This window comes from Mya arenaria, chromosome 7 (genome assembly GCF_026914265.1).
Source record: "Mya arenaria isolate MELC-2E11 chromosome 7, ASM2691426v1".
NCBI lineage: Eukaryota > Metazoa > Mollusca > Bivalvia > Myida > Myidae > Mya > Mya arenaria.
The window spans coordinates 2,561,074-2,579,729 of NC_069128.1; the positions used below are offsets into that span (position 1 = coordinate 2,561,074).

At 34.1% G+C, this 18,656-nt stretch overlaps 1 protein-coding gene across 13 annotated transcripts; it reads right to left on the reverse strand.

Moving 5' to 3' along the window:
• Positions 1 to 1,114: 1,114 nt before the first annotated feature.
• LOC128240850 (uncharacterized) lies at positions 1,115 to 13,238 on the reverse strand. 13 transcript variants are annotated; one of them, XR_008262328.1, is made up of 9 exons: positions 13,110 to 13,230; positions 10,862 to 10,940; positions 4,757 to 4,822; positions 4,466 to 4,531; positions 3,835 to 3,900; positions 3,544 to 3,609; positions 2,913 to 2,978; positions 2,622 to 2,687; positions 1,115 to 1,779 (listed from the first exon to the last, which is right to left on the reverse strand). XR_008262328.1 is itself a non-coding variant. In XM_052957785.1 (6 exons), exons 1-6 carry the CDS (start codon positions 13,038 to 13,040, stop codon positions 1,754 to 1,756), a joined length of 366 nt encoding a protein of 121 aa, XP_052813745.1. In that variant the 5' UTR covers positions 13,041 to 13,230; the 3' UTR covers positions 1,115 to 1,753. The 13 variants fall into 13 exon arrangements, 9 of the variants coding, with proteins under 9 accessions (XP_052813745.1, XP_052813751.1, XP_052813752.1 ...); XR_008262326.1 differs by having other exon boundaries at positions 10,838 to 10,940; XR_008262329.1 differs by lacking the exon at positions 4,757 to 4,822 and having other exon boundaries at positions 10,838 to 10,940.
• Positions 13,239 to 18,656: the final 5,418 nt, after the last annotated feature.

Below are 18,656 nucleotides of genomic sequence, written 5' to 3' on the forward strand. Positions count from 1 at the left end.
AGTTTACGAGATATGCCACGGACAAAACCTAAGCAAGAAAATTAACAAAGGGCAATAACTCTAAAAATATGGCAGCAAGAGTAACGGTTCTTGTGCACTGCACTTGCCCTCAATGAGATATACCTAGCTATGAAGTTTCAAGTTGATACCTCTTATATTCTTCAAGATATGGCCCGGACAAAACTTTAAGCATGAAAATTAACAAAGGGCAATAATTTTAAAACTAAGAAAGCAAGAGTTACTGTTATTGTGCACTGCACTTGCTCTCAATGAGATCTGTCTAGCTATGAAGTTTCAAGTTGATACCTCTTATATTCTTTAAGATATGGCCCGGACAAAACTTTAAGCATGAAAATTAACAAAGGGCAATAATTTTAAAACTAAGAAAGCAAGAGTTACTGTTATTGTGCACTGCACTTGCCCTCCATGAGATCTATCTACATATGATGTTTCAAGTTGATAACTCTTATATTCTACAAGATATGCCCCGGACAAAAGTTTAAGCATGAAAAATAACAAAGGGCAAAACTCTAAAAATATGGAAGCAAGAGTAACAGTTCTTGTGCACTGCACTTGCCCTCAATGAGATATATCTAGCTATGAAGTTTCAAGTTGATACCTCTTATATTCTTCAAGATATGCCCCGGACAAAACTTTAAGCATGAAAATTAACAAAGGGCAATAACTTTAAAACTAAGAAAGCAAGAGTTACTGTTATTGTGCACTGCACTTGCCCTCCATGAGATCTATCTACATATGAAGTTTCAAGTTGATAACTCTTATATTCTACAAGATATGCCCCGGACAAAAGTTTAAGCATGAAAAATAACAAACAAAGGGCAAAACTCTAAAAATATGGAAGCAAGAGTAACAGTTCTTGTGCCCTGCCCTTGCCCTCAATTAGATCTATGTACATATGAAGTTTCAAGTTGATACCACTAATAGTTTAGGAGATATACACCGGACAAGCGAAAATGGGACGCGAACGCCGCCGCCGACAAAAGTAACCCCTATATGTCGTCTTTTCAGGCGACACAAAAATGAAAATTACACTTGTGAAATATACCTTTGGTGCTTACTCGTTGATTTTTTTTCAAAAGTGAACTGAAAAAACAAACATTTATCCTTTATTTCTACATCATGATACATGTAATTCATCAAACCAAATATTACAGTGACTAGTGCAGATAATTGCATATAAAAATATAAAAAAAGAAATTTCAACTACATTACACCTTGGTCAAATAAACGATACATTATTATTATTTAGTTGACATATGATTAAAAATGCCTATTTTAAGAATATGTTCATTTATTTAAGTACATGCCATTTTCACATTACACACCCAAAATAAAAATGATTAGATGATGTCATTTTATTTGACTTCTCTTTCTATATATTCACATATGTTTCATGATCAATACTTAGAGTTATACATCTGTGTTGTAAGATATGGTGTTTGCTACACAAAAATCTCAAAAGCTGAATTTTGAAATATGCGGCCTAGACACTTCACATAAAGACTGATTCCTTACTTTAACAAAACCATGACACAAACCACAACACTGGTGATAATTATTCAGCGTTGCTGTAGCTGTCAATCCTGTTTACCACTGTCAAAGAACTTCTATGTAAACATTTGTTTTGCTTGAAAACAGTCTCTTAATCCAACTTGGAATGGCGTTTCTGTAACCTGAAGCACTTCTGTATACCAGTTTCCACAGCTGGGATTTGGCTTCAAGGTGTTCTTTGTCACTTCCTTGGATGGTGCTTAACTCCTTTAAAAATATATAAAATATTTGTATAAATGCTACATAAAACATTATGAATTTCAAACTAATTTGGGACTTGATATCGTCCGCCGATAGCTGGTTAGAGAACAAAGAAGTGATAGCAGCATTGTTGGAGAACAGAAGAAATGGTGACCATAACGTTTTCAGCATCTGAAATCTGTCATAGATGTGCAATGCTTGAGAAAGATTATTAGTAGTTATTTTAAATCATATCTATCACGACAAAGTCATAATCAGAAAATCCCCACACAAGGATATATTTTTATTTTTGACAATTGAATGCAAGACCTTGATCTAAATATATGTATTAACTAATTGAAAAAAACACTTCATGAACAATGTCTCTTGGACCATACCAGGTGCCTGAGTCGGAGTGAAGTTGAATGTCTCTAAGTCAAAGAAAGGATATATGTTCAATTGTGCTCATTTTAATGTTTTATTTTTATACAAAAGCAATGAAATTATTTCTGACATTCATATGATCATAACTGTCCTCATCTAACTGATAATTCCCATGAACCTCATTAGTGCTTCTTGGGTCAATGGCCAATTTGACATAGGGCATTTATGATTGAATCAATGGTCCTGAAATGAACTTTCACATATTTATAATATATATATATTTACATTTAAAGTACTATATTAAATTGTGAATGCTATAAAAATATAAATATGTGATAATGCAATGCTAAATTAAGGTTGTGTGTGGGAAAATGCCCACATCTTATCTGCAATAAATGGTCAAGAAAGTTTCTAATGTCACCAAGCTATCCTATGTAAATATATACATATTACACCTATTAAAGAGTCCACAATCACAAACTTACCAATGTTTGAACTCGGGGCAATGTCCACATAATAATGAGCTGGACCATTGTGAACATCAGAGTTGCCTGAAGTTAAACAAACACATCACATAATTCAGTAATAATGCAGTTGAGAAACATCTGATAAAAAAAACTCCCACTGAAGGCAATTGAAGACACACAGTGTTAACTGACAGGCAACTGAGGACAGTGTGTGAGAAAAGACAAGCTACTGAGATACAACATGTACTATGAAACATTAGGGCTATAGTAATGTTAAGACACATTAAGAGTCTGCAATCACAAACTTACCAATGTTTGAACTCGGGGCAATGTCCTCATAATAATGAGCTGGACCATTGTGAACATCCGAGTTGCCTGAAATAAACAAACACATCACATAATTCAGTAATGATGCAGTTGAGAAACATCTGGTATAATTAAAATCTCCCACTGAAGGAAATTGAAGACACAGCCGGGCTTCCATTTAAGGAAGTTTGGAAGTATCTTACTCCCTTGAAATGGGTTAAAACTTCCAAACTTAATTCCTTGGAAGTACAAAAACTTCCATAATTTTGAAGAAACTTCCAAAGTAAAAAGTTTGAAAGTTCAAAATATCAAAACCTGGTGTCAATATTACTTTTATGCTCAAAATTTCAATCAGTCTTGGAGAAAAATGAGTAATTATAACACAAATCTGTGAATTTGGCAAGATATAGCTTCAAAATTATGTGATTTTTAACATACTATTTAAAAAAAATACTGGAAAAGAAGAAATTGTACTCGGGGAAACTTAAACCATTAAATTATAGTAAAAATCTTCCAATATTGATGGTCAGGAAATTCTTACTTCCAGTTTTAAATTCTTAATGGAAGCCCTTAATGAAACATAAGGGCTGTACTATTGTAAAGGGACATTAAGAGTCCACAATCACAAACTTACCAATGTTTGAACTCACGGCAATGTCCTAATAATAATGGGCTGGACCATTGTGAACATCAGAGTTGCCTGAAGTTAAACAAACACATCACATAATTCAGTAATAATGCAGTTGAGAAACATCTGATAAAAAAAACTCCCACTGAAGGCAATTGAAGACACACAGTGTTAACTGACAGGCAACTGAGGACAGTGTGTGAGAAAAGACAAGCTACTGAGATACAACATGTACTATGAAACATTAGGGCTATAGTAATGTTAAGACACATTAAGAGTCTGCAATCACAAACTTACCAATGTTTGAACTCGGGGCAATGTCCTCATAATAATGGGCTGGACCATTGTGAACATCCGAGTTGCCTGAAATAAACAAACACATCACATAATTCAGTAATGATGCAGTTGAGAAACATCTGGTATAATTAAAATCTCCCACTGAAGGAAATTGAAGACACAGCCGGGCTTCCATTTAAGGAAGTTTGGAAGTATCTTACTCCCTTGAAATGGGTTAAAACTTCCAAACTTAATTCCTTGGAAGTACAAAAACTTCCATAATTTTGAAGAAACTTCCAAAGTAAAAAGTTTGAAAGTTCAAAATATCAAAACCTGGTGTCAAAATTACTTTTATGCTCAAAATTTCAATCAGTCTTGGAGAAAAATGAGTAATTATAACACAAATCTGTGAATTTGGCAAGATATAGCTTCAAAATTATGTGATTTTTAACATACTATTTAAAAAAAATACTGGAAAAGAAGAAATTGTACTCGGGGAAACTTAAACCATTAAATTATAGTAAAAATCTTCCAATATTGATGGTCAGGAAATTCTTACTTCCAGTTTTAAATTCTTAATGGAAGCCCTTAATGAAACATAAGGGCTGTACTATTGTAAAGGGACATTAAGAGTCCACAATCACAAACTTACCAATGTTTGAACTCACGGCAATGTCCTAATAATAATGGGCTGGACCATTGTGAACATCAGAGTTGCCTGAAGTTAAACAAACACATCACATAATTCAGTAATAATGCAGTTGAGAAACATCTGATAAAAAAAACTCCCACTGAAGGCAATTGAAGACACACAGTGTTAACTGACAGGCAACTGAGGACAGTGTGTGAGAAAAGACAAGCTACTGAGATACAACATGTACTATGAAACATTAGGGCTATAGTAATGTTAAGACACATTAAGAGTCTGCAATCACAAACTTACCAATGTTTGAACTCGGGGCAATGTCCTCATAATAATGGGCTGGACCATTGTGAACATCCGAGTTGCCTGAAATAAACAAACACATCACATAATTCAGTAATGATGCAGTTGAGAAAAATCTCCCTTTTAGATACAGCATTCCCAGGAAACACAGTGTGTAACGACAGGCAAATGAAGGCAGGGTCTTAGAAAACAAGAAATATCATTACCAAAAATAAACAACATAGATAAAATTGTATTCTTTTATTTATCTAAAAACTATACTTAGATTCACTTCCAGCAGACATTTTATTGATTTTAAAAGTAATGTTATTAATTTGGTTACTGTTTTTTATTGTTCATTTAAAGCTGCACTCTCACAGATTGAACGTTTTGACAACATTTTTATTTTTTGTCTTGGAACCAACCAATTGTTGCGAAAATCCATGGAAACCATTTATATAAGACTGCTGACAAAAAAAAGGTCGCAGATTTTTACATTTAAGTAAAAAAAATGATGTTTTGTGCATTTTTCTTAAACAGTTAGTAATGGTTTAGGCCATAAAACATTAATTTCGAACGGAAATATGAAAATCCACCATCTGATTTTTTGTCAGCAATCTTAAATCATTAGTTTGCAGACAGTTATGCACAAATTTGGCCTTTCCAAGACAAAAAATAAAAAAAAAGCTGTAAAAATGGTATATCTGTGAGAGTGCAGCTTTAACAAACCCGCCGCTCAAAAAAAGCAACTTCAGAAAAAAAATGAAATTGGAAATCCCAAACTTTTTTAATCCCTCCGCCCCGAATATAACCCGTCGATTAAAATAATATGTCATGGAAAAAAGACAACTTCTTCCACATTCAGCTTTTCATCGTTTCTATAGCCAGTCTATAAGTCATCCAATTGTAAGCCCTGACAACAATGCTCGAGAAACTGGCGGACTGGTTTTAGTTAAGCTATTTCTCGGACAGCAAAACAGTAAATTCATTTGTTAAAATAAATGAAAGTGATACGTTCTCCGATATTTTTAACACAAGCATTCCCTCTTATACAATCGTAAGGCTGTACGTGGATATCGAACGGCTGAAAATGCAAGTAAACATGAAGAGGAGATCGCCATACCTAAAGACAGGCTCCATGTTGAAACAATTTGGGGAAAAATTCATTGTCATAGAGGTTTTGTCAAAAATTGAGAAAGAAATCATGCCACCTACAATGACTGTACATGCATTTGATATAATGATGTCCACGACAAAGAAATTCCCAAGGCTAATAGTTAACTGGTTTTACCTGACCTCAGGGAAATAGTTTTGATTATTAATCAACACAACATTCAGTTAATTTTAATAGTCGACACATGTAAAGATTAAATAATTAGAAAACCATCCAGGAAGTGACTGACGTGTGAAATAGTTGTAGTGTTTAATAAAAGAACTTGTGTAAAGATTCAATGCTGTGAACACCATCCACAGAGTCAGTAACTGTTGTGTGCAATTGTTTCAGTTAGTTTTTAACAAAAAAATGTTTTTGAAGATTCAGTGATGAGAACAGTATCCAGTCAGTATAATCTATCATGTTATGATTCAAATGGAACTGACTTATGTTTAATATAAAAAATGTGTTATGATTGTGAACAGTGTTATGATTGGGAACAGTGTTATGATTGTGAACAGTATCTAGTCAGTATTACCAGTCATGTTATAATTATAATGGAACTTATTTGATTAAAATAATTTTTTTGTTAAATTGTGAACAGTACCTAGTCAGTTTTAACTATCAAGTGATCAATTATAAAAAAAATAATAGTAGTGATCAATATAGAACTGCTGTAAAGATTTAATGATGTGAACACCATTTAGGCAGTAATTTGTTTAGTGATTGGAAGAAAATTTTTTTAATATAGCACTGTTGGTAAAATTCAAGCCTATTTGGTGTGTTAAGTATTAAATTCAAGAGATTAATAATAAGCTTATTAAACAAGAGGGCCAAATGGCCCTGAATCGCTCACCTGTCATATATTGCACATTCTTCAATGTATATACAAATATTGAAAACCTAAGCCTATGAACATGGGGCGTGGCCAATTTGGACCCCAGGGCTAAAGTTTGAACAATCTTAATAGTGGTCCGATAAACGATGCTTCATACCAAATATATAAGGCCTTTGCCTTTTGGTTTCGGAGAAGAAGATTTTTTAAGTTTTCATCATATACATATATAAGGAAACCCATGACCGCCCGGGTGGGGCCATTTTTTGACCCCAGAGCCAAAGATTGAACAATATTGGTACAAGTCAACTAGATGATATATCATGCCAAATATCTAAGGTCTTGTCACTACTTGATTTAAGTGTGTATCTATATATGTATATTTGTTATTAATTGTTGTATGTGGCCCATATTGAAAATTGGTATGTGTACTAAATATGTTATCCAGTTTAAATTAAGACGTTACTTTTTTTTGTGAGTTCGGAGAAGATTTTTTAAGTTTTCACTATAACACATATAGAGAAAACCCATCAGCCCCGGGGTGTGGCCAATTTTGACCCCAGGGCCATAATTTGAACAAACTTTGTAGAGGTCCACTAGACGATGAATCATGCCAAATATCTAAGCTCTAAGCAACGTTAGTTCAGAGGAGATGATTTTTGAAGTTTTCACTATAAACATATAGAGAATACCCATGACCCCCCGGGGCGGGGCCAATTTTGACCCCAGGGCCATAATTTGAACAAACTTTGTAGAGGTCCACTAGACGATGAATCATGCCAAATATCTAAGCTCTAGGCCAAGTAAGTTCAGAGGGGAAGATTTTTTAAGTTTTCACTATAAACATATAGAGAAAACCCATGACCCCCCGAGGCGGGGACAATTTTGACCCTAGGGCCATAATTTGAACAAACTTTGTAGAGGTCCACTAGACGATGAATCTTGCCAAATATCTAAGCTCTAGGCCAAGTAAGTTCACAGGAGAAGATTTTTTAAGGTTTTCACTATAAACATAAAAAGAAAACCCATGACCCCCCGGGGCGGGGCCAATTTTGACCCCATGGCCATAATTTGAATAATCTTTGTAAAGGTCCACTAGACGATGAATCATGCCAAATATCTAAGCTCTAGACCAAGTAAGTTCAGAGGAGAAGATTTTTTAAGTTTTCACTATAAACATATAGAGAAAACCCATGACCCCCCGGGGCGGGGACAATTTTGACCCCAAGGCCATAATTTGAACAATCTTTGTAAAGGTCCACTAGACGATGAATCATGCCAAATATCTAAGCTCTAGTAAGTTAAGAGGAGAAGATTTTTGAAGTTTTAACTATAAACATATCAAGTATACCCATGACCCCCCGGGGCGGGGCCAATTTAGACCCCAAGGCCATAATTTGAACAATCTTTGTAGAGGTCCACTAGACGATGAATCATGCCAAATATATAAGCTCTAGGCCAAGTAAGTTCAGAGGAGAAGATTTTTTAAGGTTTCCACTATAAATATATAAAGAAAACAAATGACCCACCGGGGCGGGGCCAATTTTGACCCCAGGGCCATAATTTGAACAAACTTTGTAGAGGTCCACTAGACGTTGAATCATGCCAAATATCTAAGCTCTAGGCCAAGTAATTTCAGAGGAGAAGAATTTTTTAAGTTTTCACTATAAACATATAGAGAAAACACATGACCCCCAGGGGCGGGCCAATTTTGACCCCAACGCCATAATTTGAACAAACTTTGTAGAGGTCCACTAGACGATGAATCATGCCAAATATCTAAGCTCTAGGCAAAGTAAGTTCAGAGGAGAAGATTTTTTAAGTTTTCACTATAAACATATAGAGAAAACCCATGACCCCCAGGGGCGGGGCCAATTTTGACCCAAGGGCCATAATTTGAACAATCTTTGTAGAGGACCATTTGGTGATCCTACCTTCCATATATCAACGGCCTAAGCCTTGTGGTTTGGGAGAAGACGATTTTTAAAGTTTTTCCTTTTGGTTGCCATGGCAACCCGAGTTCTGCATGGAATTGAATTCTTTGAACAACTTTGATAGAAGACCACCCAAGGACCATCCCTACGAAGTTTTATTAATATTGGCCAAGCGGTTAAGGAGGAGATGTCTTTTAAGTAAATTGTTGACGGACGACGCACGACGGATGCCGGACAAAAGGCGATCACAAAAGCTCACCTTGTCACAAAGTGACAGGTGAGCTAAAAATGTATCCTACCAAAATATATAACAAGATTTCGACATTTAAAAATGAAAGGCCTTTGTCCAAATTTGTCACAACTGTGAATCTGTTCACCTTATATATTAAAGTGTGTAAGCCAAGTTGATTAGAACTTGGAATTGTGTGTGCATGAAGTGGTTTAAAAACAACTGTTTTAACTTTTGTCCTGTCCCTAAAATCAGTCCATCATGTTATTCCTACATAAAAATATATACAAACATTCACAGCATTAAAATAGATGATAATTCAATTTTAACCGGTTAAAATAATGTTGGATTAAGGGTGCTTGTATAACAAATATTTGCTCAAATATCCTCTTTGGAGACCACTAATGGACACTTAATGACATATTTGTTGTTGCGTGATTGGTTGATTGACATGATCACTAGATTTTATCAATGTATTGTTAAAAGGTCAAACTATCCATCACATTTGGATAAGTCCTGGTGGCGTAGTGGTGAAAGCATTGGGTTTCTATTTTTTTCCTCACTTGGGTTCGCACCTAACTTTATAAAAGTAAAATACTTTTTTTATACAATAATTATACACTATATATATTTTTCTGCAATTTGGATATCATAGAGTAAAATTATAATAAATAAGTGTTTGCATATATATGCATTACCAGAAAAACAATTTTTGGTCCAAAAACACGAGTGAGTCCCTTAAAAATGCAAGAAAATATAAACATATTTAACATCTAACATTAACAACATACAAATTTCACATTTTACCCTGGTCATTCTCCTAAAAAAAGAGGATTAATGCACCAGTCCATTGTAACAACAGACCCCTAGCTCCGGGAAATAGAGGGGATTTTGACTTTCGGTCAAGCCAATCCTGGGTAAAATCACCAGCCTGCTAGGACAAACTGCTGGTAAAATCCCTGCAAAAATGGACCCGGACCCCAGGATAACTAAGTAAGGCCCATTCTCCGCTATTTTCCCCCAAAACAAAACCACTGCATTCACTCGACACTGTGGGTCCACCTAAAAGGTAAAAACACGGCCCATTTCCCCGCTTTCCCTTGTATACTCCCGGACCTGGGGGGAACTTTGGCCCTGAGGGGGAGGGGGGGCATGGTTTCAATTGACTGGTGCTGCATAAATCATGCTTAGTTTTTATATAGATCTGCAAACGTTTTCACTGCTACTGTTATAAATTGTCCCCCAAAGATAAATGACTTCAGAAAGAATAGCTTTTACAGGTGTAAGCGACACACACTTCAAAACATGCCAGTATTTGCTAATTTCAGGTCCTCAGGGATGATAACAGAGCCAAGTTGCCAATCCTGAAAATGTCTGCGTGGGGTTCAGGGGGCCGCTCAAGGCCCCCGATGGGTCCAGGGCAAAGCCCTGGTGGGGGGACATGGGGGCAAAGCCCCCCGAAGCTTTCCGTATTTCAGGGATTCTAATACCCTTTTTTGCCTTAGAATAGTGTTCAAGGAGTACATCTTTCGGTTTGGTAGATAAAATTATGTTCAACAGGAGACATCCACAATCAGAACAATTATCAGGAATCTTAGCAGTGAAGTTTAACACAGTTGTCTTTAAACAAAGTTAAATTTACTCTTTTTTTACCTGAAGTCACAGGCATTAGACATGTACCTGACATTTTGGTTCAGTTGTCCACTTCCCATAAAACTCAACTGGCTATGATCAAATGCCTGTGTATGAACAGTCTACACTGTGGGATGTTTGATTTATAATAATGAACAACATATCAATTATCATGCTTGCAAATGTTTATTGTAAAAGTGTTATTTATTCAATTTTTATGTATCACAAGAGTATTTATTCAATTTTCTGCATATTTGATGAGAATATAATGTTGTTAATTATTATATATATTATTACAAGTAATATCCAAAAATACCTGCACAAATTGCAATGTCCATACTTAGGTTGTTAGGTTTGGATATATGACACATCTGTTCTGTCCTCTGCATCTTCTTTGGGCTGCCATTACGCTTCATCACCTGGCAAATATCAACAGCAAACTTTATTTCTGTTTCTAAAGTATGGAAATGTAATGAGATCTTCAAACCTGAGGGCCGGTTCTGTTTGTCGAGTTTTAGTAGGACCGAGAATTCTGCAACACATTTTTGCGATGTGAATTATGTCATTAATATTTCGCAATGTGGTGATTTGTAAGCGATGCTCCAGAGTCATTTCCCACATAGAAATAAAAGCTTGATGAGGAAAGGCTTTTAAAAGACTGTAGAGTGATTCTTAGTTTATTTTAAAACAATAAATTAAAATTGTTTTTTGCGAAAGGGTCACCAATTTTTTGGAGTAGGTGATCCTGTGGGTCAACTGATAAAAATATTTGTGTAGCGCCCTGCATTTATTCATCGGAATCAGAAAATACCATTTTGGTAGGATGTATATTAGGTGAGCCAATATAGAAAAATATGGCAAGATTTGAAAAATTCATTGATTATAAAATCAAAAATAAGCATGTTGATGAATTTAATAGAAAAAAGCATCATCATTTTGAATTTGTATTACAGAAAATGAATGGATATAAAGAGATATGTCCTGAGTGAAGTGAATAAGTGATACAGAAAACCTAAGGTCCTAATTACCATTAAATACTGGAGATTCCCTTTTAAAACTGTCTGTGCATCCTTGGGACTCCTCAAGATTCACTTAATTATTGTGAAGGGCCCTCAGTTGTATGATTCCTGGATTTTTAGTGATGTTTTGTTTAAACATCATTAAAAAAACATGGACAGCATATTATGCACCAGTCAACTGCAACCCCCCCCCCCCACCCTGTCCTGGGAATAGAGGGGACTTTGACATTCAGTCCAGCAAATCCTGGGTAGAATCTGGGCCCTGAGAGAACAATTGCTAATGCCCATGCTCCCACACCCAAGGTATATATGAGGTAAGGCCCATCTCCCCAATATACCCCCAGACTAGTCTAAAATAATAGACGTGTTATAAGGGTTTCTTCTAATCCCTAACATCTAAACGGGTTTGTGCAAAAACAGGGGGTTTTTGAAAATTTTGAAATTGTATTTAGAGAAGTATTTCATGTTTGAAATAGATAATAAAGGTTTATATTCATTTTTTACCATGTAAGTGCAAAGATATTTTGCTCAAAACAAGCATTACATGCATTTAAACCCAGGATGTACCTTTCCAATAAAATGAAACATGACTGACACAGACAACAATTATGCAAATCCTAACAACTCGGCCATCTCCGGCACGCTTCGAGATATACCTCATAAATACAATCGTAACAACTCGGCATCCCCCGAGGTGTTCCAATTGTTGTAAAACTGTGAACCCAGCCTTGCAGGTGCCCTTCATGTATATATATTGTTATGTTTTGACGGTATGAAATGAAAAAAAACACAGCACTCATAATTATTCGTTGGATATTTTTTTTTGGTGTACGGAACTAATACGAAATAACATTATCTGGTAATATTTATTGTTTATATGATATTTTATTGACGCAATATGCTTTAACCAGGAAACATGATCGGAATAACTACCCACTTTTGGTACAAAACAATTTGTACGTGAAGGATTAGCCATATCAAATCGTAAAAAAATCTGTCAACATACAATTATTTGGATTATCCCCTAGTCATTCTAAAATGACTAGACTATCCCCCAGACCTGGTAGGGCGTGGTTACAATTAATTGGTGAATTAGAACGGCTATTTTAATGTCATAGAAAAATTGTTGTTGTTTTTTGTTAACCTGGTCAAAATGCTAATTTGGCGAACCATATACTCTAGTTTCATAAAGAATCCAATTACATTTTAACCTCAAGCACCTGTGATTTTAACAAACAATTATTGTACCCAACTCAGGTCATACATTACTGTACAGTACTGTTACTATACATCATTAACATGTGAATCTTAAAAGCAGAATGTAAAGTTTACATCTTTAAAATGTTGAAGACATTACAGAAATCGCAGTCCTAAAATTTCCTAGTAATTTTTTACAAGAATGGTCGCGAAAATACATGACATATATTATTTATCACGAATAATTAAAAATCCATTGCTTACATAATCATTATTGTACTGTTTTCGTATTAACTGCAACATAATCACACATGATTTGAATGAATAGATACAACTTATAACACAGGATATACGTAAATCAACATTGCTTACGGTTCTGTCTGGTGTTGACCGTCAAATGAGGCATCGAGTGCGAAACACAAAATATGGCGAATTTCGTAATCGACACACTCGACCGACACACTCGACCTTGACACCTCCGACTAAGGCCCACTATTTTTTATTATTTATTTTTATGTTTTAGCCCAAAACGAGTATTTTAAGAGTAATTTATTTTTTTGTCAAATGAGGACGTTCTCACTTGACCGAAATGTCCTCAGTCGCTGCTGTTATTTCTAATAAATGTCTTCAGTTGACGGTCTGTACACACGCACACACACACACACACACACAGAAGAAATTTCATTATATATATATATATATGTTGAATAAAATGTCCCAATATTGTTTGATTTTGATTATTATATTTAAATCTTGGCTTCTCTGGTGATTTCATAACATAATTAGTTATAAAACGTGCGTGTTGATTTTATTTGAAATAAATCAAGGTGTTTGCTATTTAAATACATATTTATAAATAACCAGGATATGCATACACGAATAGCTATTGTTTCGTAGTTTTAACAATATTTTCTTCCTTAGATAAATGCTGGTTCAAAACATATATATTTTCTAAAATGAACATTTGATTTTCTTACAGAATTTTGACAATGCGCTTGTGTAACTTGCAGACGTACGTCATTCTAGGTAAACCATGTAAAGTACTTGTTTTTGACCATAACATAAGTTAAAGGGGCACGTATAGGTTAATGCGAATATTTTTAAAAATACCACATTATTAATTATTATCATTTGACTTTAGTGATAAAACATAAAACATGATATATGTACAGAAAAAGATATAGGCCTTTATAAATTAATCGCTACGTCACCACTTCTCCAGTAAAAAGGCGCCAAACTTGCGCTTTTTTATTTATGCATCCAATAACCATATGTTTTTTTCTTCAAATTTTGTTTCGCATTAATCTATATTGTGCACCTTTAATTAAGGAAAACCTAATTTGCAACAGTATATGTATAGAAATATACATTTAACGATGAATATGAACTTGTTCTTAAACAACTGTTTGCTTATTATGATATAAGTAAAAATAAATCATTAGCAATTATAAGTCGTTGGGTTAAAGCCAAAAGGTACCAACACCTTCCATATTTTAATGCTATTTGGTTCCCTCTGGCCTAATCACTTCAATAGGATAAGTAGCCTGCCAGAATGGTCCAATTTAAAAGTTACATGTTCTAGGCTATATGCACTTTGTTTTGTTTTTTGACATTTATTTATGACTAATACTAGTTGTTGACTTGTTTAGGGGTTAATATGTGCTTTATTTCATTTACCTAACTTTGGGCCATGTATCCATGTATTATCATACATTACTTTCTAACTCATTATTGTTACGCACATTTAGCTTCAAAGTAGCATAGGTCTAATAAGTTACGTTTTGTTGTATAAAATCACATTATGAACATAAAAGTAAGGGTAGCATAACGTTTCAGCTTCTGCTTTTTATGGAGTATACAGAGTTACTTCATTGCAACATGGAGATGTTTGTACATGCATTAAACAACAAAGCCCTTCAACAAAAACAAGATCATCATCTATATCCTCAACAACGGCTCAAACGCTTACTACTTCAACAGCTCAAAGTAATCTGAAAACAGATACCATTTTACCAAGGACCACTACACCAAAGACAACTACAACAAAACTAACTTCTACAACCGATATACAGTCAGTTACCACTACACAAGAAAAAACTATAGTAGACTCAACTTCTACAACAGTTATTTTGCCAGGAACCACTACACCAGAGACAACTACAACAGACTCAACTTCTACAACCGTTATTTTGCCAGGAACCACTACACCAAAGACAACTATAGCAGACTCGACTTCTACATCCGTTATTATGCCAGGAATCACTACACCAGATACAACTATAGCAAACTCAACTTCTACAACCGTTGTTTTGCCAGGAACCACTACACCAGATACAACTATAGCAGAGTCGACTTCTACATCCGTTATTATGCCAGGAATCACTACACCAGATACAACTATAGCAAACTCAACTTCTACAACAGTTATTTTGCCAGGAACCACTAAACCAGATACAACTACAACAGACTCAACTTCTACAACAGTTATTTTGCCAGGAATCACTACACCAGATACAGCTATAGCAAACTCAACTTCTACAGCAGTTATTTTGCCAGGAATCACTACACCAGATACAACTATAGCAGACTCAACTTCTACAACAGTTATTTTGCCAGGAATCACTACACCAGATACAACTATAGCAGACTCAACTTCTACAACCGTTATTTTGCCAGGAACCACTACACCAGATACAACTATAGCAGACTCAACTTCTACAACAGTTATTTTGCCAGGAACCACTACACCAGATACAGCTACAACAGACGCAACTTCTACAACCGTTATTTGGCCAGGAACCACTACACCAGAGACAACTACAACAGACTCGACTTCTACAACCGTTATTTTGCCAGGAACCACTATACCAGAGACAACTACAACTAAACCAACTTCTACAATCGATGCCGCTGTAAAAAGAAGAAAGCGGGAGGCAAACGAGAAAGAACTATCTGGTTTCTGGAGAAATGGGCATTGTGATTGCAATAAAAGTGCATCATCAACATTCAGCCTTGGTAAAGTATATGTTTCGTTTAAGTATTGTTACTTTTTATAAGTGTAAATATATGAGCCGCATCTTGCGATTTTAAGCCTTCTGACAAAATAATTAAAAATCAAAACATGAAATTTGTCAATGAGTTACAATTTCTTTGAAACGTTTTTCCGCAAAAGAATTGTTATTGGCGCATAACCATTTTCTTGACAATTTATGATAAGTTCTTAAGTCAGGTTTCCTTAGCAGCCACGGGTTTCGTTCCAACTTTTTTCGACTGCATTCATATTGTCCGCTTGAAATGTTCAATATTAAAAAGAAAATCTTAAATGAATCATCATCTCTATTACTGGTGTTCTTTCGAGACTCCTTATAAGGAAAACAACTTGAATAATCAGCTTGTTGGAATGTTGGTATGTTAATTGCGCATGTCATTTAATAATGTACTTCTGTTATGAAATCACGTGTGTATTGACAAATTGACGAAAACAATTGACGAAAACAATTGAAGAAAACAATTGACGAAAACATAATTCGCCTTGGATATTATTACTTGTAAACATACATCTAAGGCAGTTGTTGAGTAGTCATTATGGCATGTCAAACACTAACAACTACTCACTTCAGCTCATATGTGTTATAGTGTCCATCTGAATCGTTTGGCTTATGCACTTTAAGAAATTGACAATATTTATCAATTTGTTGTACCATTTTGTTTTTTGATAAAATTGAAGTGGTAAAAATCTGCAGTAAAATAATAACATTTAGTATTCGATTTTGTTTTATTATATTAACATAAAGTATTCATGGTATACAAACATAATAATTCATCTTCCAGGTAGTGTTACCGTTTCCATACAGCTGCAAATATCATTACCAACAGGTTCATTTAATGAATCGTTGGAAGGAACATACACACTGGAATTTAAAGACAAGGTAAGTACAAAGCCCTTTTAGCAAGTTTCTTTTCATGTGCTTATTGCAAAAAGATATTTTTTTACGTTCTATCAGAAAACCAAACTCCAATATTGGCAGAACATAAATATAATATGCTGTTGAGCTTGTGTGTAATAAGAAACACATACATTATACAGCAGGTCAGTTTGGAATGTATAACCTTGAAATGTTAAACTTATTAAAGTAAACAATGTGTTTTTATGAGAATTTACAATGAAAGTAGTACATTCATAAATTTCTTTCATTTTCGAATATTTTCAGCTTACTCAGTTATACAACACTACGGACAAATTTCAACGAATAAACATAATAGACGTGAAGTAAGTTCAATATGCCTAAAAATATCAACATAAACGTAAAATAAACCTGATACATATTCAAAATTCTGCTAAGGCTGTCGATATATATATAAACGGTAAGCATGCTTTTGAAATATAGTATCGAGCCAACGAGGGTAACGTTTATCACAATAAGTATGTGACAACACGTCCGACAAAGTCGACGATTTTAAAGAGAATCATATACAGCTTTAATAAAGTCATGTAACCTGCAACGCGAATGAATTAAAATAATCGTTACAATTTTAATTAAGGCAATACCTTATTAAAACGGTACTACATATATTAATGTCTTCAATAATATGTCAAACGTCAAAGACACGAAATAGGCACAAAATAATGTAATTCAAATTAACATTAAATAACGTGTCTTTTAAACGAGTTTTACCAGAAAGGTATACATCAAAGAGCATCAGCCTCGAGTAAAATACGAATCAATAGATAAAATCGCAGTTTAAATCACAATTCATTCGGCAAATACGGTTTTTATTGATAAGTAGCTACGAATGAACTATTAACAATGATGTTTGGTGACAGATCGAAGATTAAATGTGTCAATACTTATTGTCTTATTACCTCACCTTTTTTGAATATAATTTATTTATGTTTTAAGTTAAATATTTCATGAAAGTAACAGGGTAAGTATGGTTATTTTGTTTAAAATATATCTAAAGTAAAAACTCCTTTTAAAAATGAAAATCAATACTTCATAAAGCAACAGAGATAGCTTAGCATTATGACGGCAACGTGATATGGACATTTGTAATTACATAGTAATAACATAGTGAGCGTTAAATTTAGATCGTTATTTTCGGATCTGTTGCATTTTGTAATTGCGTTAAATGCATTTTTTCTATTTCTCTTGAGGTTAAAGGTTAAAATAATGTAAACAAAATAAGTGATTTTGACATACATTCAAAAGATGTTTACATCTCTAAAACATACTGGGACTTTTACGTTCAAATACACATTTAACGATGGATTAAACAAATACAAGTGCAGGGAAAAGACAAGAACTCTTCAATTTAACTTTTTAAAGCCAACGAGACAAGTTTACTTGGTAATACCGTTACGACCACCAACAGAGAAAGAGAATCCGGAACACAAATTATAACAACAAAATGTCTTTTCTAACAATTGTAGAATTTTGTGGTAATTTTAATCAGTCATGTGAACTATCAACCACAAATAAGAATCAATAATATCTCAAAATTCACAACATATATTCACTGATCCTGGTTATTTTGAATGTCCTCATATATGATCCAACATAGCATTTGTGCACTAATTAAATACATAAAAATGTTATATAATTTTAACGTAATCATTTAATTAAATATAGGCTATAATATTTTATCAAGCACTCGGAAATATTTTATTAAACTGTTTAAGGAAACTAAGTTCTAAAGTCCAAATATCAAGTTTACCCTAATATACCAAATAAACATGTACAAGTATTCAAACTTTTTCTCACATTCTATAGCTATAGCGTGCATTCTAAAATTTGAATACATGGAATACATAAAACTTTCTAGAACATCTAAAATTACTATACATTTACATGTAACAATGCATACTTTTTAAATGTGATATATTTATGTCAAACACTTATACATACTTTAGAGATGTGT